This window comes from Macrobrachium rosenbergii, chromosome 29 (assembly GCF_040412425.1).
Source record: "Macrobrachium rosenbergii isolate ZJJX-2024 chromosome 29, ASM4041242v1, whole genome shotgun sequence".
In the NCBI taxonomy this organism is placed as follows: Eukaryota; Metazoa; Arthropoda; class Malacostraca; order Decapoda; family Palaemonidae; genus Macrobrachium; species Macrobrachium rosenbergii.
In genome coordinates, this window is record NC_089769.1 from 5,993,638 (window position 1) to 6,016,280 (window position 22,643).

General features: G+C 37.0%; 2 protein-coding genes across 4 annotated transcripts in view; one reads left to right on the forward strand and one right to left on the reverse strand.

Annotated features, from left to right (window-relative positions):
• Positions 1–8,074, reverse strand: part of LOC136854535 (WD repeat-containing protein 46) — a 146,494-nt gene extending 138,420 nt beyond the window's left edge. For 2 of the 3 annotated variants that reach the window (XM_067130881.1, XM_067130879.1), the window contains exon 1: positions 7,892–8,074. The gene's annotated coding sequence lies outside the window, so the exon portion shown is untranslated. The remainder of the gene's footprint in view (positions 1–7,891) is intronic. The other variant, XM_067130882.1, reaches the window with a different exon arrangement.
• On the forward strand, positions 698–21,551 carry LOC136854536 (serine/threonine-protein phosphatase 2A catalytic subunit beta isoform-like). Its single transcript, XM_067130883.1, has 5 exons — positions 698–1,695; positions 13,072–13,281; positions 14,410–14,797; positions 15,892–16,054; positions 19,117–21,551. The coding sequence occupies exons 1-5, from the start codon at positions 1,570–1,572 to the stop codon at positions 19,187–19,189; spliced, it is 960 nt and encodes a 319-aa protein (XP_066986984.1). The 5' UTR covers positions 698–1,569; the 3' UTR covers positions 19,190–21,551.
• The last annotated feature ends 1,092 nt before the right edge of the window (positions 21,552–22,643 follow it).

The following is a 22,643-nucleotide window of genomic DNA, read 5'->3' on the forward strand; positions in this document are numbered from 1 at the left end:
AGACTCAGACTAGAAATAAAGTTACTAGACTCACAATAGGCCAAAGAAGTCTGCGATCCTTCGTATATTTTTCCAGAACAAAGAGGCAAAATCCTCTCTAAAACATGACCAACCAAGCAAGCAGGAAGCAGCCAAGCAAAAATCTGACTGCTAGAGGAAGTAAAACAAACGCCAAGGCCGTTTCATTTCACTGATGGAAGTAATGAATTCGATCATCGTTCGTCATCTTTCCACCTGCGTTCGTGAGCAATCTAGACTGTTGCTATTCTTAGGAATATTCTTGCGATATTATTAAGTCACTTGTTTTAAAACTTGAATAGTTCGGAGTTCAAGATTAAAGTATAGATTCTGAATACAGCAACTGGAATACTATATTCTCTGAAGTCTTTGATTATAACGATAAGAGTAAATAAAAGTGATGTAAGCTGACCAGGATTATTTATCAGCATTTATAACTTCAATATTGACTGATGTTGAAAACAATGCAATCTACTTATTTACATATGATAAATTTCATGTGGCTGGTTCCATACACGAACAGAACAATGATGATATATCATACACCAGTGGCAAAACAACAATAAAAAAAGAAAGAAGGTGAAGAAGGATTATTTTAAACAATGACGTCACTGACTGAATTCGTCATTACTAAGTGTGTGTGTGTGTGTGTGGCGTGATTCACAAAGTCTGTTGCCTCATGTTGCGACTCTAGGAAGATTCCAAACTCTCCGACAGGAACAATTTCCATTATTACTGTCTCTAAACGCTTAAAAAACGACTGTGCGTCGTTTAATCTCGTTCTGCCTAACAAGTCTTTGACCGTTTCAAGCTAACACCTCCGAGCACTCTGGTTTATATCAGGCAAAGTCGTCATTCAATTATCGCCGATAGCTACCACATTCTCTCTCTCTCTCTCTCCCTACCAGTTACACCCCAGAGCCCCTCCTAACCCAAGGACCGTCCCGGGACCGGGTATATATGACCTTCGGTGTTTACATGCGTCCCGCTAACGCCGTATATACCTCCGAGTGATTCTAGCCTTGCCTGTAGTCGACGCTGGGATTCGGTGAAGTGTATTTCGGGAGCGTTCTCTTCTGCTGCGTGAAGGAAAAAGCCGTGTTGTTGTTTTCGTTTGTGGATTTGTGTGAACTAAGTGCACGAGGATTAGATCGACTTTGTTTCATAAGCTGAATACGTGTCTGTTGTGAGTTCCTCATTCCGATAAGAAGGCTGATAGACAAAACAAAACTTTGCACTCGCTGTGCCGATGATAAGTTGATATCAATAGGTGGTGATACGTGCTATTGCGAAAGGCCTGTCGTTTTATTAGTCACTGTGTGGGAAGTTTGTATCCGGCTCGATTGTGTAACTAACGTCTATATAGTTTTAACAAATAAGACCTACAGAAAGGGAAGTACAAGCCTCTGAAGAAGAAGAAGAGCAACAACAACGTGTCGAGATTGGTATCCATAACATACAGGAACAAAACGACGTACGAAACTCGGCGCTATTCAGGAAGCCAGGTGTCGACGTCGAGGCCCCCTTCTCCCTCTCACACTATCAAACACGATGGAAACCATGGAGATCGACAGCTTTTCGTCTTTAAGCATAAGCTGTGACGTCGACGTTTGGATCGACCAGCTGAAAAAACGAGAGCCGCTGAGCATAAGCCAACTCAAATCTCTTTGTTTTAAGGTACCTTCCCTACTCTGTGTTTGTTTGCTGTTTTTGGGACGCGTAGCCTACCTGAATTTCCCTGACGCCCTGTTCCGTCTATTGATTTCTTACTCTGTAGATTTCGTCATGTATTTAGTGGCTTCTGCATGTCTTAACGTATCTTCCATATAGATGGGACTTACTCAAAACTATTAAGACTTTTACTAACTTCTTTTCAATGCTGACCTGTACTGCACACGCGTTTCGTCTGCTTCGCACACTTCATAAATATCCTCGGTTAATTTATTTAAATTAAATGAAGATATGAATGAGCGATGTACATTCCTCTACGAGTTATGCATGAATTTCTTTCATTTATGTAGTGTATTTAAATTTCTATTTTCATGACGTATGTAAGTTTCTATTCGATTTCTTTATATTCCGTTCATATATTTCTGTTTTTGACTGAATAGAAAATATTAATCTATTCGATCCATAAATATATTCTGCGGTCCTTCACCGTATGTAAATGTAGTTCCCTTCCTAAATAACTATATATAAGATATAAGTACCGTGTACCGTGTACCTGGCGCCGATTTCTCGTAGCCTGTGCCAGAGTAAATGGACAGAGACTTAACTCTACTCGTTAATAACTATAAACACATTCGAGGTATTGGAGTTGACACCTGCAGTGACGATGAACATTTGAGAGAGAGAGAGAGAGAGAGAGAGAGAGAGAGAGAGAGAGAGAGAGAGAGAGGTTCCGGGCATTACTGTATCGGTTACTGGAAGGAATGATGTCATACCAGGCTGTGGGTTTGGACACCAGGTGGCAGATCGAAGTTAGAATTACGACCTTTTTGGGCATTGCTGAAGTAACCAGTAGCATGACATCGAGAGAGAGAGAGAGAGAGAGAGAGAGAGAGAGAGAGAGAGAGAGAGAGAGAGAGAGAGAGAGAGAGAAATGAGTAGACAGTAGGAAAGATAGAGAAAGAGAAGGCACTGAGGGAAATAGGAGGAAGAGCGAGAGGGAGAGCTATGAGGAAAGTTAAAGAAATTAGTAGTAGTAGTAGTAGTAGTAGTAGTAGTAGTAGTAGTAGTAGTAGAGAGAGAGAGAGAGAGAGAGAGAGAGAGAGAGAGAGAGAAATGAGTAGACAGTAGGAAAGATAGAGAAAGAGAAGGCATTGAGGGAAATAGGAGGAGGAGCGAGAGGGAGGTGTGAGGAAAGTTAATGAAATTAGTAGAGAGAGAGAGAGAGAGAGAGAGAGAGAGAGAGAGAGAGAGAGAGAGAGAGAGAGAGATCAGCAAATAAAGGCCAGAACATTTAGCGCTTCGTATCTCCCATGTGGCCGTCCCTTCATTTCCCTAAGGCTGTCCTTATTCAATTCATTCACCTTCCTTATCCATCTTAATCACCTTCCTTGCAGAAATCTGGGACCTGTCTCTTGCTACTGAGCCTAAGCGATAGATGTCGATAGTCCGATAGATATCGACAGATCCTTTAATCTTCTGTCGATTTCCAATTGGTTTATCATTATCCCTTATTTAAATATGTGTCTCTTATTGGGTTAGGCTAGATATATTGATAAATGTTGTCTTATCAATACAAGTCGTTAATATTTTCAAGTTTTTCCCTAATAAATAAAGGAACCATTTTCGACATAGGCCTATTTAGTCTACGTATTATATGAGGTTCGTGCGAGCTACTTACTGTACTTTGTATCATAAACATAACAAACCAAAGTCTGGAATACGGAGTATATAACTCTATTTACAATTAAGAACACGTCTTATTCTTGACGCCAAAAGCCACGTAAACTTATTTATTTTTTCGCGGTTCGTTCAATAAGCCTAATCAGATGAGGTTACGAGACGGTGTTTATTTGCCTGTTTCTTTCTATGTGCTTTGGGAACACATTTATTATTAATAAAATATAGTTCTTAACGCATGTAAATATTTTCAGAATCAAATTTAGACTCCAGTCGACATACTCTACAACTTTTTCTTATAATTAACTTTACATTTAGCGACTTTCCTTCACATTCTTCGTATTCTCAGTTCCCTCTCCTACTGTGCATCAAGAATATAGTCTGTTCTTCATAACAGCTTGCGTTAACAAGCTGTTACGAGGTATTCCTTATGGGAAATTTCGAAAAATTCGAAATCTGAAAGTATCAAAACAGTCAGTACTCACTACAATTCATGACAGAATTTGGTCATCCAGACTTCGATTTATTAATTATCAACCTCGTTCTAACTGTCTGTCTGTCTAGCTCTCCCCGGCTCCTTTTTCTCACGAAGTGATGATTGATAGTATTTCACATCCTCTCTCTCTCTCTCTCTCTCTCTCTCTCTCTCTCTCTCTCTCTCTTCTCGCCATTACGACCTCTCTCTCTTTCTTACTCTACTCATTTCCTTAACTTCCTTCATAAGCTCTCTCTCTCTCTACTAATTTCTTTAACTTTCCTCATAACTCTCTCTCTCGCCCTTTCTCCCATTTTCTTCAGTGCCCCCATTTTCTCTCTCTCTCTCTCTCTCTCTCTCTCTCTCTCTCTCTCTCTCTCTCTCTCTCTCTCTCTCTCTCTCTCTCTCACCGTGATTGATCTAATTCTGATTCTCCTCAGCCTAGTTAAATAATCCCTATACCTCCCAAGACGTCACGTAAGACCCAACAGTTGATTACTGCCACACTTCCTGATTCTTGGTTTCGTGACATCATTCCCCTCTAGTTCTGTATTCAAATAGGCTTGTTAGCATATATTTCAGGAGGTGCGTTACCATATCTTTCAAAATGAGGAGGATAGGCCTATTTTTCAATCGAAGGGTTAGCCTATCTTTACAAGAAGAAAGTAGGCCTAATTTGCAGCGAGAGGACTAACCCATCTAATAAAATATCTTTTAAGAGCCTGTCTTTCAGGATAGGCCTATTTTTCAATGGGAGGGTTTGCCTGTCATACAAGAGGGTGGTGAGTCTGTCCATCCAAGAGGTGGGTCCATCTGTCCTTCAAGAAGAGTGTTGGTCTACCTTTCAGGAAGTGTTTCTGCTTATTCTCATCTCACCTTTTAGTAAGTTTAATTAATAAGGGCTTAAAGAAAGTTTATCGAAAGCTAAAGTTACAGCGACGCCACTGTATGGCGATTAAATTACATAATGAATAGATGTTTACTATGGCATGAAGGCCGTTTCAGGCAGTAATTTTGTCTATTGTATTCTGAAATTTACTTCTTTTTTATCGACTTTCTGTTAGCTTTTGTTTGTTCTCTAGCTGACATTAGTTCCTTTATAGCTGAGTGCATAAGCACTCCATTTGCATATTAATTTTGTCTTCTTATTCATTTTTCATCGACAATTTCAGCCAGTGTCTTCTACTCACGTATTAAAAAAAAACTTTCGAAAAACAACAGAACATGACACACCGCTATCAGCACTGGCTTAGTGAACCCCCATCGCCCCCCCCCCCCCCAAAAAAAAAGGGGGAACAAAACTGCTTCCTTTGTCCTGTTATTTAGGTTGCACTCACGCAGACCGAACGAAAGAATCGGAAGGAAGGAGAGAAGCCAGATCTCGCTGCAACGGACACCACAGCAATTGTACTCTTATACAATAGACGGCGTTGATGCAGTTGGTAGCTAGCGCAGGGCTCTTACGAGGTATTGCATAAATCCTGGGATTGAGGGCTCTTGGTACACAATTCTTTAAATGGTGGGAGAAGTGGACATGCATTTGTTGTCAAAATATGCGCACGCATCAAGCATGTGTGTAAATATATAATATACATCTATATATACATACAAACATACATACATATACACATAAACATTAAGTCACAGTTATCGTTTAAAATCGAACTCACTGTACCCTGGGAATAACTCACACCCCAGGGGAATTATGTGTTGAGTTTATCTGTTAATTAGTGCTTCTGACCCGGCCAGGATTCGAACCTGGGCCTCTTGGTGCTGATGCACTTATGAATCACAGTGCCCCTTGGCTGTAAATTATTCTCGAGGTTTAGGGAATTTGATGTTAAACGATATTTGTGGCTTAACATTGTGAATATATATATATATATATATATATATATATATATATATATATATATATATATATATATATATATATATATATCATTACGTAATCAATACGTCTTATTTATGTATCAATCTGGCAATATTTGTGAAAAAAAAAACGCGATTAGGACGGAAAGTAATAACCTTTCATGAGGTCGAATAGAATTTGTGGGCTTATTTTTTGGCCAGTAAATAAAAATATATTATGAAATTGAATATCATATCCAGTGATAGATTTTTAAAATTATTAAAACTTTTACAATTATCAGTAACGATGAGCATGAAGTGGTTGGCTTCGCAATCAGGCAGAGAAAGTATCGATTCGATTCCTTTTGACCTTTTTCAAATTAACGGAAATTGTGGAAGCCCCTAAAACAGACATTATTTTAACAATGTTTGTCTTAAAAAAAATCGACAGACTACGTCACGCAACTCGACTCAAGGTTTACCTTGCAATCTTTAATCAAGGTTATAACGAAGGGACAGAAGACCGAGGTTAAGAGATAGATTAATAAAAGAACTATGGCAGAAACCGTCTCCTGGGAGTGGGGTGGCGCCTAACCACAGTCTAGACTGGAGCGCTTGTCACTATCTTTGCTATTATAGATCGATTATTATTGCTTCTTGTGTTACTCGTCCATTTGGTATCTCGTGGTTTTTACACCTTTATTCGTCATCATCTCCTCTAAGACTTATATGCATTCGTAATCTTTATTTATTATCGTATTTATAATCTACTGCATCCGCTTTTCATTCGTTTTCAGATTCTCTCACCCCTCGTTTCTCCTTTCTCGTTTCTCCGACAGCTTACTCTTTCATTAGTCCTTGCATTCTCATTATATCCTTATTCCGTATTTATGTTACTATTCATAAATATCTAACCATTTCCTGTTTGATGCACCCGTGATTTCACTGTGTTCTCATTTTCCGACTCGGCATCCTGCCTTGGGTGACCACATTGAAAAACCGGTCCCACCATATAGTAGGCCTAGGACGAATAACGAAGCACTAAGGGGTCACATTACTTTTTTTTTCCCTCTATTGCAGTTGTTATTAGTATCTGAAACTTTATTGCAGGTAAATTAATCGTCAGTGTATCATATAACAGCGAGAAACTTGGAAACTAGTCCAGCCAAATTTGATTTTTTTCCCGCCATTCCCAGCGTCTTGCAAATAAACCGACTGCGGGAAAGATTAGTCAAGTCATTTCTTTCAAGTCTAAAGTTTTGAAACGATACACAGAGAAAATTGTTAAGTAAGGATTACCATAGGAAGTATTTTTTTTTTTACTTATGTGGCATAAAATTGTTCTTGAAATAAGGGCAAAACAATAAAAATATCTGCCGAATCAAGGCATAGGCCTAGGTCTGCTTGGCCAAGATTCTTGTCCTTGCTGTTACCATTCTTAAAAGCTATTTTTTTCCCCTTGGCGTGATGATTCGATAGCTTGTACCATACAGAAGTTATTTTTATATACAGGAAATTAAATCGATGAAGATTTAAACGATGTAGCAATGTACAGCTTAAGGCCTAGGCTACCAAACTTCGTTTTCTTGCTATCAACAATCTATGACATATATCTTTTGATGAAGGACAAATTAAACTAGGATGTGTTACACATTTAAAGAATACAATTTCTTCAATTTTGAATGGAACAACAGAAGTTGTTTTTAAATGGTTTGTTTACGTCATCCTGAAATACTCTCACCAAGTTTTTTGGAATTTCGTTGAGAAACTCCGTTTGATAAAATGCATTTTGTTAAACAACTCGGACGCTGCCTTTACACGTCTCAAATTGAAGAATTGATTACACAGAAAGCATCCTACAGGCCTACTTACCACAAAGAATCCCTAATGACTGACAAAATAAAGAAAATGTCCTTAAGTATCACAGCCCCATGTTTAAAGGGCTAGACTTGTTGACACAACCAGTAACCTATAGGCCTAGGCCTACTTACTACGAATGACTTGATAACGACAAAGATCATTTTTTACGTGATATTATAAGGCATATATAAGCTAAATGATGTTCTGATCACAAAATTGAAATCGCCATTGCGCCAACGTGTCACAATAATATGCTGGAAACACGAGACACTGAACAGGGAAACCAAATCTGACAAGTTCAAATTTTCGGGTAAATAAGGTTCATTACGCCTTGCTTACCTGTGAAACCTTATTTCGTCTTCTCCTGAAGATTTCCTGCTTCCATTTCTGCAATTGTAAGCCGCAAAACGTCGTATTTTCACGATAAATGAACGAAATAATTCGCAAACACTCAACACTTCGTCAATTTCCGCGGTTTTCAGGTGTCACTGCTGAGAGCAGCGCCAGTGATGCCCTGGTGGCAGCCTACCAAACTACGTAGTACTAATATACAGATAACTTCTTTAATTATTATTGACCCTCTGTGACCTTGACATGCCCTTTTTCTACAATTATTATTCAACCTTCACTCCTCTTTTAATCAGTTTTAATTGCTTCATACCAATGCTGTTCGAAGTGTAGCGGTATGTTTGATTAATGACACTACTCTAGTTATCATTGACCCTGACCATAACATTCCCTTCTTTCTGCAATTAACATTCAGCATTCACGTTCCTTTCAGTCTATCTTATCTCGTTCCGAACCAATGCTGTTTGAAGTGTAATGTTATGTCTGACTTAAAACAATACTTCTGTGGTTATATTGACCCCCTATGATGATAAAATCCTCTTCTTTCTACAATTAACGTTGAACATTCACGCCCCTTTCAATCAATCTTATCGTATCGTTTCATATCAGTGCTGCTTGAAGTGTAGCATTATCTGTGACCAGTGACACTTTCTCCAGTTATTGCTGGGCCTTTATGATCCTGACATTCCTTCATTTTACAATTACATTCAACACTCACGTTCCTTTCACTCAATCTTTTCGTATCGTTTCGCACCAATGCTGTTTAAATTGTAACTTATGTTTGATTGATGACACTACGAAGAACAGGTGTTATCGATTATCTCACGATTAAAACAATATTATTTTCCGTTTTCATTCTTGCATCTTTCCATCCTGGTCATTAGTACTAACATTTCCAGTTGAGTATCTTATTGATCTGCGTATGAGATTACCAGCCGTTTGAATTTTCATTAATTTTTTTTTGTATTTGTTAAGGGTTAACGGCGAGTTTATGGGCGTAAATCTTCACGAGGGCGATCGTTGATAAATATAAGGGTATATAAGTTACGTCATAGGTTTGTTAGTTGATAGATCCCCACTACGTTAGCGTATCTGCCCACGTTTTCACGTGAAAGACTTATCAGTTAGAAAAATACCTTGGCTTTCGAATTTTCACAGCGGACAGAGTTACCAGGAGAACTTGTTAAACCATGTAGTCTTTATGAAATATATACCGATCGAGACCACAGGTCTACCCAAAAAAAAAAAAAAAAAAAAAAAAAGTCCTTCAAAAGAAGGCATCGTGCTTACCCCATACAAAAATGGGAATAAAAGCACGTTAAAAGAAAAAGAAGAAGATTAGTTTGTTGTCACAAGGGATACCATGCTTAAATAGGAAATGGAAGTTGCAATACTTATAAGACTCATTTCACAGTCTGTGGAATTCATATTTGTTAATTTGATTGAACGTTGATGACCAGCCCAAGATATGACACACACACATATATGTGTATGTATATATATATATATATATATATGTGTGTGTGTGTGTGTGTGTGTGTGTGTGTGTTCACAAGTGTATGTAAACTTTTCATGTTACTATTGGAGAGAGAGAGAGAGAGAGAGAGAGAGAGAGAGAGAGAGGGAGAGAGAGCGCAGATATTCCCACCCGCCGTAACCGAGACGCGTCATGGTGAATTCTCGACTTCAACCTGTGTTTACAATCGGAATGGCCTTCGAACAATTAAAGCAGACCCGTTTGTAGCCTAAGTGGAGGAACACATTCAAGCTGACGGGCCTGGCAAGGAATCATTACGTCTCACTTCTTCAATTATTATTCTTTGCGCGGAGATGAACAGCATTGGTAGTCATCGCTATAGTCAGAGACAGCGATGCCTGGAGGGCTGTTATGCGAGTATAGCATTGCCTGACGATTTTGTTTATTTTCGGTAACTTGCGCACGGAATATCTTGCTGACCGAGTGCACTTTGTTGAATTGGTAATGTGTGTTTATTCCTCACACACACACACACACACACACACACAGAGAGAGAGAGAGAGAGAGAGAGAGAGAGAGAAGAAGTCTCTTTGGACCTTGTACGGTACGACAAAGTTCATTATGTTATATTCACATTCTTTGTCAACAATAAGACTGTATTTGAAGAAATACACAGTTTTTCAATCCACAACGCGTATTATCCTTGCAAGCCGATGTTATGCTTATTTGTAAGCAATGAATGTGTGTTGTAACTGCTGAAAAAAAAATAAAAACAAGAGTGGCGTGAGTTTTGCAGAAAACAAAAGCTATCGCGCATTGTTTACAGGTGTCCCAAGGCCAGCTGACACCTACACATCAAAGCCAGTTCACTTTTTTTTTTTTTTTTATGACAAAGTGACTCTAACGGTCATGAACTTGCATAATTATTGTCTTTGTTGCGGAATCATAATGAATACAACATTGACAGAAATCAAACAAGGACATTTTGCCCCTTGGAAACTGGAGGAAACGAAACTGGCGGAATATTTTTGGCAGATAAAAATCCATCGTACGATGTCTACGTGAGGTGATCAGATGCACTGGGCACCATGAAAGCGAACTCATTTTTATTTTCTCTTATCTAATGCAGACTACGTTAATATTCTGCTCATGATGTTTGTGCGCCAAGTTTTTAGTGTCTGGTACCAGTGAATACGAACTGTAAATTTGCTTCTTGACTCCTTCTTGTGGATATCGGTCTAGGCTTGGTCGGAGTGCCCCCATGGGTCTAAGTAACGGAAGCCCGCCTGCGCACACAAACAGTCATTTTATTTCCCCATTTTTCCTCATTAAAATCATGAAATTTCTCAGACATAACAGGCTAAAACAATTCTTCGATATTTTGCAGTCCTCACCGAAGACTGGAATGTTGTTTTACATTATTCAACGTGTTGCCGATACTGATTGGCGTTGAAACGTGGAATCCTCGGTAAATGCTGCCAGTATAATAGTTATGCTCTGAAACTGAAAAGTCAGAGAAATAAACACGCACGATTTTCACTGTTTTGTTACTCAGACAAAATCTCGTAGACAAAATCTCCTAACAGCCCCCGTTCTATAATTAATGCGCCGTCATGATATCTTCCCTCCTGGGAATATCTATGAGATTACGTTTGTAAAAGCTCTCTCTCTCTCTCTCTCTCTCTCTCTCTCTCTCTCTCTCTCTCTCTCTCTCTCTCTCTCTCTCTGTGTGTTTTTCTTCTTCGTCTTCTTATATATATATATATATATATATATATATATATATATATATATATATATATATATATATATATGTTAGTCAACATGCGTAATCAGTCATTACGCGTAATGACTGAAATTTCAGTCATCACGCGTAATGCACTTAGGGACATTTGATCCCCAGGAGCTAGTACTAAACACGGCGAAACAGTGAGTCACCTACACTGTTTCGCCGGGTTTAGTACTAGTCCCTGGGGTCAAATGTATTTCGCCGTGTTTAGTACTAGCTCCTGGGGCGATCAAATGTCCCTAAGTGCATTACGCGTGATGACTGAAATTTCAGTCATTACGCGTAATGACTGATTACGCGTGTTGACTGTAACATATATATATATTCTGATATGTATCCGCTTCTACACCAAAACCTTTCTTTGCTATCAGTATTTTTCTGGTTAATTTGCATAAATAAATAAAGACAACATCGTCGCTGTCACGAACAAAAAAAAAAAAAAAACATTCGTGCACTCATTAACTTTGGAATGTTAAAGTTCAGTTAAAAGGTTTTTAACTCTAAAGGCTTCGTGACAAACCGCATCCGACAGGTGGCTCTGTTGAATATTTTCTATTCAAGTCAACTCAGTCTTGTTGTTTTTTTTATGTCATGTTTTTTTTTTTGTTATTTTCTATTTCCTCAGCTTGTAGCTTTTGTTTCGTCGTGCTGTTTCATCAGAAGGACTTTTGGACTCTCTCTCTCTCTCTCTCTCTCTCTCTCTCTCTCTCTCTCTCTCTCTCTCTCTCTCTCTCTCTCATTAATACAGTTTTTATTAATTAATTACAGACTTAATGTTTGATTGTGTATTTCTTTCTCTCTCTCTCTCTCTCTCTCTCTCTCTTTCTCTCTCTCTCTCATTATTACAATTTTTATTAATTAATTACAGACTTAATGTTTGATTGTGTATTTCTCTCTCTCTCTTCTCTTACAATTTTTATTAATTAATTACAGACTTTTATTAATTACAGACTTGATGTTTGGTTGTGTATTTCTCTCTCTCTCTCTCTCCTTCATACAGAAATATGTAACGATGATGTGCTTAAACTATTAGAATAATAGGGACGAAGCAATGAGTGTTTTCAATGAAGCGATTAGTACCAGATACCCTGTTGCATTCATCGCTGAATATTCTCCTTTTTAAAATCTTTTAGGAAAAAACTCTCGTTCCCTGCCGTTTCTACCGCTCACACAGCTGCCTCACGCGGTGCACTGTAGGCATCACTTAAGGTTATTTGCAACGTCCTTTCATTCGTTTTACTGTACCTCCGTTCATATTCTCTTTCTTCCTTCTTGCATTCCACATTCTCCTAACAGTTGTGTTATATGCAACAGCGGCGTTTTCCTCCTCTTACACCTTTAAAACCTTTTTGCTCTCATATTTCCGCTTCAGCGCTGAATGACCTCGCAGGTCCCAGCGCTTGGCCTTTGTCCTAAATTTAATACTCCAGTTGCAGTTCTCACTCAGCTGGGCAACTGTTTCTGCTCTCACGGACTGCTACGAGATGCCTAAACCCACCCATGCTATCCCCATTTTAACCTGAGACGGGGAGGGCGACGGCAGTGGCAAATGAAAGATATAAACCCACCTCTCTGGGGAAGGTAGGCTTATGGAACCAAAACTCTTCCGTTTCCACCTCTCAGAGGAAGGTAGGTCTATGTAACTCAAACCGTTTTGTCTCACCTCTCAGGGGAAGGTAGGCCTATGTAACTCAAACCATTCTGTCTCCACCTCTCAGAGGAAGATAGGCCTATGGAACTCAAAGCATTCTATCTCCACCTCTCAGAGGAAGGTAGGCCTATGTAAACAAAACCCTATCTCCACCTCTCAGAGGGAGATAGGCCTACGGAACTCGAACTATTCTATCTCCACCTCTCAGAGGAAGGCAGGCCCACGAAACTTAACCTATTCCATTTCACCAACAGATCAGCGAGGTCCTGACGAAGGAGAACAACGTGGTGGAGGTCTCTTCCCCCGTCACGATCTGCGGAGATCTGCACGGACAGTTCTACGATCTGATGGAGCTGTTCAAGGTGGCGGGAGAACCTCCGCACGTCAATTACCTCTTCATGGGAGACTACGTCGACAGGGGATACTTCTCCGTGGTGGTTGTGTCCCTCTTGCTCGCGCTCAAGGTAAGAGAGAGAGAGAGAGAGAGAGAGAGAGAGAGAGAGAGAGAGAGAGAGAGAGAGAGTAGCATCCAGAGCGTCTTGTCTTTATGTGAAATAATAATATCCATAATTTGTTTACTTGGCACCAAACTTATTTCATTATTGCAGGTGAAGTTTTGTTGAGTAATAAGAACATTATATTTATATCTTTAGTTTGATACATAATCGATAGTCAATATTGTTCCATTTTATAAATGGCAGTAGACATTAAATCTTTTTACGGAACGTTTTCTCTCTTTTTTTTAAATGATGTTTGGACTATCCAAATTCATAACTTTAGTTTAATTTGAAACTTTTTTAAAACTGACATTTTATTCTCTTAATGTGAAACCTTCAGTACTGTCATGGGTGTTGACAAAATATGATAATTTACGTTGTGTTTTTTTCTTTAAAAATTGTGAAAACTGAAAAAATGACTAATTCTTGTTATGCATTCATTATCTCTTTAATCTTGAAGGTGGCAATGCATTGAATGTTAAGGTAAATTTGTTTTGTATTCAGTCATTATTATTTTGTCAAAAAGTTATATCACGTGATCAGACCTTTCAAACTTGAAGTTCATTATAGCGTAGGCCATTATTTCTATATCACAACTTCCTCAAAACGAATAGCTGAACGTATACTGTATATTAGGTGATAGACTATCAAAAGGTTATACCACTTGATCTGACCTCTATAAGATGAAGTTGATTATACCTTAGTCCATAAAAGGTTACGGAAATCCTTGAATATTTTCTATAAAACGTTTTGTCCAACCAGCTGTATTTTCTATAAAACGTTTTGTCCAAACAGCTATATTGTATATAAAACGTATTCGTTTTATAGAAAATTCAGAGACAATACGTTTTACAAAAAATATTCAAGGATTTCCGTAGCCTTTTTTATGGCCTAAGACATAATAAACTTCAACCTAAAGAGGTCAGATCAGTTGGTACAACCTTTTGATGGTCTATCACCTAATACACAGCATATACAATCATCTGTTCGTTTCGAGGAAGAAGAAGAAGAAAAAAAGCCGCAACACGCGAAATGGCGCGTATTTCCTAATCACAACTCAAACACTATCTCTTTACCCCTCCTCCCAACGAACAGCTAAAGCACCCCCAGAGAGTCACCCTACTCAGGGGCAACCACGAGTGCCGCCAGTCGACGCAGGTCTACGGCTTCTACGACGAATGCCTCAGCATCTACCACACGTCGGAGGCGTGGGCCCAGTTCATGAGCGTCTTCGACTGCCTCCCGCTGACGGCTCTCGTCGACAACAAGATCCTGTGCATGCACGGGGGCCTCTCGCCCTCGCTGGATTCCGTGGACCACATCCGGGTGCTGGACAGGTTCCAGGAGCTGCCGCACGATGGCGCCATGTGCGATCTGCTGTGGTCGGATCCCGACGAGGGCGGCCGGAGGTTGGGTTGGAGTCTGAGTGCCAGGGGCGCCGGGTACATGTGGGGTCCTGATGTTTCGCACGATTTCACCTACAGTGAGTGTGGGAGTAGTACTAGGTTGATGTAATCTGCTTAATAAGTAGTTTTAGATCTGTATAGCCTTACGTAAACTTGAAGTAACGGCCATCAAAGTGTCGGTCAGAATGATATATTTCCTTTTTATTATATGCTGTCAGTTATTTTAGACGTTTTATGATTAAACATCAGAAAATATATCTGTAAAAAATCACAAATTTTAGGAGTGCAAGCTCATCTAATATGGAAAATACGGAAACATTAAAGAGTATGACGAATCTTCCCTTGTAATAAACATTAAAACTTGCATTAGATTTTAGCTGCTTAACTGACTGAATAATTGATTGATTAGGTGTTATCTAGCATCGTGAAAGTAATGGCCACTGAGTGCTTTAGCTGTGTGTAGAAGGGTGTTAGGAAACGGGGGGTGGGGTGTGTGCGTGCAACATGTAGGACAGTTTACTTCGTTTTTTCATAATATTATTATTATTATTATTATTATTATTATTATTATTATTATTATTATTATTATTATTATTATTATTATTAAGAGATTCACAATTTCGTGAAAAACAATCTGTGTAATAAAAAGCCACAATTCTATAGCAAATATATTACTATGTAAAATAAACCAGCGACTTTCGAACACTTGAACGGCGTTCCTCATCAGTGCCAACGTTAACACCGATGAAGAACGCCGTTCAAGTGTTGGAAAGTCTTTGGTTTATTTCACATAGTAATATATGTACTATATTATTATTATTATTATTATTATTATTATTATTATTATTATTATTATGCAGAAGATGAACCCTATTCTTATGGGACAAGCCCAAAGGTGCCACTAACTTGAAAGTCAAGCTTCCAAAAGAATATGGTGTTCATTAGGAAGAAGTAAGAGGAAGTAAAGGAAAATACAGAAAAAGAAATCTCTCTCATTAAAAAAACGAATGAATAAATCAATAAATAATAAATGAATAAAAACATAAAAACGTATTACAATGCAAGGAGCATAGTACGAGGACAGTAATAGATGCGATCACGGCCTCTGGTGAGATCAAAACCCGAGGCGCAACAACGAAATCATTTTCTGACGAGTTCGTCCCTTCCGCAGGCAACGACCTGGAGTGCGTCTCGAGGGCCCACCAGATGCAGGACGCAGGCTACACTTGGTGCCACGACGATAAAATAGTGACGGTGTTCTCGGCGCCCAATTACTGCTACAGGTGTGGCAACCTTGCCGGGTACATGGTGGTCGATAACGGTTGCAAGACGTGGTAAGTTTTTGGCTTTGGAAGTCTCCCCCGTCTTTTGTGTATCGGATTATTTCCTGTCGCACTACTTTTATGTCCTTTTAATTTATGTACGTGTTGTCAGGGATGTGATTGATAAGGACATTGAGATGCCTTTTCCTTCGGCCTTCCAGTATATCTATTATCTTTCTATCTATATATCTATTGGTATTTTTCTACCACAGGCATTCATGGGGGTGAGGGTGCTAGCCCCAAGCCTTGCACCGTGGATTTCACTGGGCTTATATATGTTAATGAGTTATAAGTGCTAGCCCGAAGCCCCGCACCGTGGATTTCACTGGGCTTATATGTTGATAAGTCATAAGTTCCGGCTTTTGTTGATGGTCACCCATTCAAGTAATGACCACACCCAGCATATCTTTGCTGATCGAGAGGTGTAGCAAACATGCCAATATATATGTATATATATATATATATATATATATGTGTGTGTGTATATGTGTATGTATAAAAGTATGTACGTGTATGTATATAATTTTAATTTGTGTCATTATTGCCGTTTTAAAAACTTGCTTGTAAACTACAGTAGTATACTAATAACATTAATTGCTTGCTTAGGACACACCTATAAGCCTCAGGAATTGGAATATAAAATTTAACCCAGATGCCAAGCACTGGGACCTTTGAGGTCATTCAGCGCTGAAAGTAATGTTTAAACAATTGACAGGAAAGGGTGAAAAAAATAAGATGGCAGAAAGAGAATATGAACAAAGGTACTGTAAAAAAGGAATGAAAGGCGTTTCAGCTAGGGGCCTTAAGGAATGCTGCAAAGGACTTTAAGTAATGACTGCAGTAAGCTGCCTGAGGTGCACTGACCTCACTACCCCTCTTACAAGACATATAGGCCTATGGAATTAAGATCGTAATTATCCTTAAAATTATCATTTTTCCCCTGACGACAACGAGCTGTTTTCACAGCCATTCTTCACCACAGCGAATGACGTCAACATTTCATCTGATTCAGGAATTATTTAGGGACCCTGATAACATCATTTCTCTATCGGGACTGATAAGATACAGGAGAGTCAGTGATGTTATCTGTGGGAGTATCTGAAAGCCCTTTTAAAACATTCTCCCCCACGTAGCCTGCCTCGGTACATTTACTTTAAACTATTTTAGAATCTTGGGGAAAAATAGTCCTATATATTTTTTTTATCCTCCAGGAGAAAAACGTGTTTGGTTTTAGTTACCTCGAAGGTCTGGGGGTATTGCCGTTAGAGCACCTCGCTCGTCGCTCTGTAATCATTACTCAAGGTTCTTTGCGGCGTCCCTTAGACCCCTAGCTGCAACCCCCTTCATTCCTTTTGATGCACCTCTGTTCATATTCTCTTTCTTCCATCTCCTGAAATAGTTTCATAGTGCAACTGCGAGGCTTTCCTCCTGTTACACCTTTAAAGCCTTTTTTGCTCCCATTTTCCCTTTCAGCGCTGAATGACCTCACAGGCCAAAGCGCTTGGCATTTGGCCTAAATTTGATATATTCCATTCCATTCCATTCCATTCCATTCCAATCGGAGGGATGCTATTCCTTCTCAGTTTAGATTATATTCTCTTATATTCTCACAAAATATGTTATGAGCTTACGCTATGCAAGGACGAAAAATAGAATTATTATTTATATACAAGATTTTTCCTTTTCTTCAGTTCTATTTGTCCTTGGAGGCCTTGATGTAGGTCGGTTTATCCACTAAATTTGTGATAAAGTTAATGTTACGTGGCTGATAAAACCAGCAAGATACTTTATCAAGTGATTTAGATGATCTGAATATTATCTGTAGAAAGTTTAACTGAAAAGAAAAGGTGAAAGTCAATCCAAATCCTTGACGGTAGTTTGAATTCTTGTTTTTGATTGGTTGCAGTTCAATTGACTTGAGATTTTTTATTCTTCAGATCAAGCATTTTTTGTTTATTTTAAGCACTTGCTAATCAAAGTCCTTGTCCCACATTTAGAAACCTTGTTTTAATTATTTAAAGAACATTCGTGAGCCCTCAGTCATTCACCGATAATCTAATCAACTGGAATTTAGCAAATATAAAGAAGTTGGATTTCTTCATATTTCAGCTGACCCAATTTGGAATGCAGCTTAATGACAGGTTAACTGATTAGAGGAAAGATGCATTACCATCTCTCAAAGGCTTAAATGATTCATATTATATATATATATATATATAATATATATATATATATATATATATATATATATATATATATATATATATATATATATATATATATATATATATATAAATATATAAAGGCTCTGTTCATGCGAACTTTGTAACAACAATGTGCCGTGGCTGAAAGCAATCAAGCAAGAAATGGATATTTCTGAAAATGAAATTCCCCATTTCATCTGTCAAACTATTTAAACAGAAGTTATGTTAACAAAACTCTGTCCAAACTCCGTATAGTTAAAATTGTCTAAAACTTAGATTCAGAAGAATAATGGAAATCACAGATCACAGATTCCTACAACAGAATTGCTTTAAACAAAGCTTAGAGACTCAGTCAGCAGAGCTTATTCGAACAAAGGTCAAATTAGTAAATTGTTGTTACAAAGTTTACACGAACAGAAAGCTTATATTATATTATATTATATTATATTATATTATATTATATTATATTATATTATATTATATTATATTATATTATATTATATTATATTATATTTATTACAAGTTATTATCTTTTAAAGAAAAGCCTAAATATATATATATATAATATAAATTATATTTATTACAAGTTATTATCTTTTAAAGAAAAGCCTAAATAGAAATAGCTAACATATATCTACAAATATACATTGATTTAATGGCAAATGCACCTGTCTCTTCCTTTATTCAATGAATATGCACCTGCCTATTCCTTTATTCAATGACTAATGCACCTGTCTCTTTTCTTTATTCAATGAATATGCACATGACTAATGCCTATTCCTTTATTCAATGACTCATGACTAATGCTGTCTCTTCCTTTTATTTATGACTAATGACCTGTCTGATTCACCTGTCTCTTCTTCTTTCCAGTTACACATTCGAAGCGGCACCTCGGGACAAGACGACCATGCTCAGCAAAAACGTGATCAGCTACTTCTTCTAGAGGGCCCCCTCCAGGACTCAAGCTTTCTGCAGTGATTTATCAGCATCAGGTGTTCCCCAAGGATAATAATTATTTTCCTCAGAGAGAAAAAAAAAAAAAAACTCAAGAACTCTGTGCCAGAGACGCTCATTTTCTCTCGAGACTTGGTGTGTCAATTTTGAATTTCAAGGTTCATTTCTGTCGTTTATGTTAGCCGGGAGCCTTTGTGCATGGCATTCTTTGCAAATAAGGCTATTTTAGTAAAGGCACGCTATTTTATTTTCTGGTGTGTGAGTGGGACATCTCAATAGGCGAGCCTATAAAAAATTAAGTAAACGGATCGACAAGGAGTTCTCTAAGTCAGTCAAGTAGAAGGAACTGGTGTCATAGAATGAAGTCACGTTCGTCTGATTGAAGACGCGAAGAAAACGCCTTTTATGGGTACCTGGCTTTATTCTGCACTAAAGATTATGAAAATGGATTAAGGGCTCGGATCAGCACCCAGCGGGGAGTGAAAACCCCGCCCGTTTCAGGAGAGCAGACTATAGCAAGTGCCGTTAAGTGGAAGGTGCTTCGATGATGGCACTAACATCATAAAAATAATTTCTTTTTATCTGCGGAGAATACATCTCTAACAGACCAGTTTTTTGATTTGCAACTTTAGGTTTTGATGAGAGAGACATTGATATATAGAATGAAGATCTAAAATAGAGCTTTTTGCTCAGTGATTATTAGAGTCTTGCGAGATTCTCAAGAAGATTCTGGCAAGGACGAAGTGAAGATTCTCAAGTTTGTGTTGGAGAGTCGGTGTGAATACTGTACATTTTTAAAACGTACGATCATATTTCTATGTATATTTTGTTTCAGATAGGTATAAGAGTAATTTCCTGTATAAAAAAGATAAGATTGATATTTTTCTAAATGTAAATGATCTTTGCATTCACAGAAATATGTTTACAATAACTTGATTCAAAAGGAAGGAAATTAACTTTATTTTTTCTTATTGTTTCAGGCCAATTACTTACCAATTTCCATTTTTAATATTCCATTTCCATTTATTTCCTAGAAGACATTTACTTAAGACAGACTTACCTTCAACTGCCGAGATTATAGTGAGAAGAGATTCGCACCTAGTTATTTTTTGGTCAATTACTGATTGCTTATTCATTATCGTAATTATTGAGTGCTTTACAAGTGATCGCTGGTTCGATCCTGCTTCGTAATAAAATTGGGACATGCTTTGCCATTTATCACAGCTTTTGGATAAGACAAGGAAGTGTCTCAGCCATTCTCAATTTCTTCCAGGAATTTATCCCATTGTGAAAGAAATGCACAGAGGAAGTGCATTTTTCTGTTTACCGTGAAAGTGTGCATTCTTAAGAAGACTTTCTCCTGGTAAGGTGGAAATGCACAAAAGAATGCACTGGGGAAGTGCATTCGCATTTCCTGTTTACCGTGAAAGCGTGCATTCTTTATTCCTTTAAGAATTTCGCCTGCTATGCGGGAAATGCACAAAAGAATGAACAGAGGAATTGCATCTTTCTGTTTACCGTGAATATTTGCATTCTTAACTCCTTGAACTCTCCTGTTATAAAAGATATGCACTAAAGAATGCAGAGAAGGTGCATTTTGCTGTTTACCATAAATGTGTGCATTCTGAAGTGACTCGGTTACGTTAAGAAATATCTTTTGCTTTTTTTTGTGAAAACATTGTAAATTCCATTTCTTATCATTTAATAATTCGTATACCATTTTCACATTTATATAGACTTTTGCATTTATTTTCTTATAGATTTTTTAGATCTCTTCTTATCGTTTTGAAAAAATGAAAATTTTTTTCAGAGATCCACATATTGTTTTTTTATTATGAATATGTTCCTATTTTTTTTTTTAAAGAAACATCTTTTGCTCTTTTTTTTTGAGACATTATGTATTCCATTTCTTATAATTTAATGTAATTCTTATCCTTATTTTCACATTTAGGTCGTCTTTTGCATTTATGTTCTCAGTTTTTGAGATTTTTCTTATAATTTTGAAAAAATAAAATTTTCTCCAGATATCCATATTCTGTGTTTTTTTGTTGTTGTTGTTGTGCATATGTTCCTATTTCATTTTAAAAACTGTATGACATTTTTTTCTTTAGATTACTTTTCGTTTTGCCTTAAAAATGAAGGTCATTGCATTTATCATTCCCCAGTGAAGTCCTCACACACACATGAGCTGGAGTCTGTGATTTAAACAAAGTGTATCTGTGTGTGTGTATATATTACATTATGTAAATTAAAACGAACTTAGTGTATTAATGTATTAGCGGCTGAAAGTGAAATTCTATATATCTATTTTCGTTTACTGCCGAAGAATAAACTCCATGATTCAGTTTGCATTGTTCATTTTTTTCTATTATCCCAGTGGACAAAGTAACGAGAGATATAAAGAAGGTTACTCTCTCTCTCTCTCTCTCTCTCTCTCTCTCTCTCTCTCTCTCTAGGTTCAGAAAGCTTTTTTCCATACACTGCAAAGCTGTGGGACAGTCTGCCTGGCAGCATTGTGGATATTGATACTCATTCAAGAGAGACTTATTACAATGCTTTTCTGGAGTGCTGTGCAAAATCTGCTAAACATTTTTAATTTTACTATCCACTGTCTGTATATATATACATATATGTATATATATATACTGTATATATACATAAATATATATATATATATATATATATATATATATATATATATATATATATATATATATATATATATATATATACATATAATATTTATGTTTTCTTTCCAAATAAAATTTCATTTAACAGAAATCTAGGTTGATGGCATTAGGAAATAGATGGAAAACTGACAATGAACTGTTGCCTGTTTGGTGGCAACATTTTCGTTTAGTATTCTGTGAAAATATTTTAAAAAAATGTCAGTGATATAGAATGTTATATGTTACCCTATTACATATATATTAACTAGTTTATTAGTTTTCTGTGAATTTTGAATATCTTGATTGAGAGAGAATTCTCTTTAATTACCTCTGATCTTATCCTTCTCATCACCAGTAGGATTATCATCCTAATTTTTGGTCCTTGATACCAAAAAAGAAAAAAATAAACAAAAATGGTATAACCTGACGAGAGAACATATATATATATATATATATATAATATATATATATATATATATATATATATAGTATATATATATGTATAGAATGTATATATTATACATATATAAATATATATATGTATTATAAATGTATATACATGTTTATATATATACATACATTATATATATAAATATATATGTACAGTATATATATGTGAAATATATTTTATTTTTTTATTTTCCTTTTCCATTTCTTATGAAGTTTATTAATGAGATTATAACTTCATATTTTTTAGAGGCCATACATACATGTTTATATACTGTATATACATACATTTTATATATATATATATATATATATATATATATATAT

What these genes read in the sequence shown, in the direction of transcription:
- LOC136854536 (XM_067130883.1), top strand. Translation starts at nt 1,570, where the DNA reads ATGGAAACCATGGAGATCGACAGCTTTTCGTCTTTAAGCATAAGCTGT. An exon ending in CCCTCTTGCTCGCGCTCAAG is followed by an intron (nt 13,282 to 14,409) that starts GTAAGAGAGAGA and finishes CCCAACGAACAG; the next exon opens with CTAAAGCACCCCCAGAGAGT. An exon ending in TTCGCACGATTTCACCTACA is followed by an intron (nt 14,798 to 15,891) that starts GTGAGTGTGGGA and finishes TCCCTTCCGCAG; the next exon opens with GCAACGACCTGGAGTGCGTC.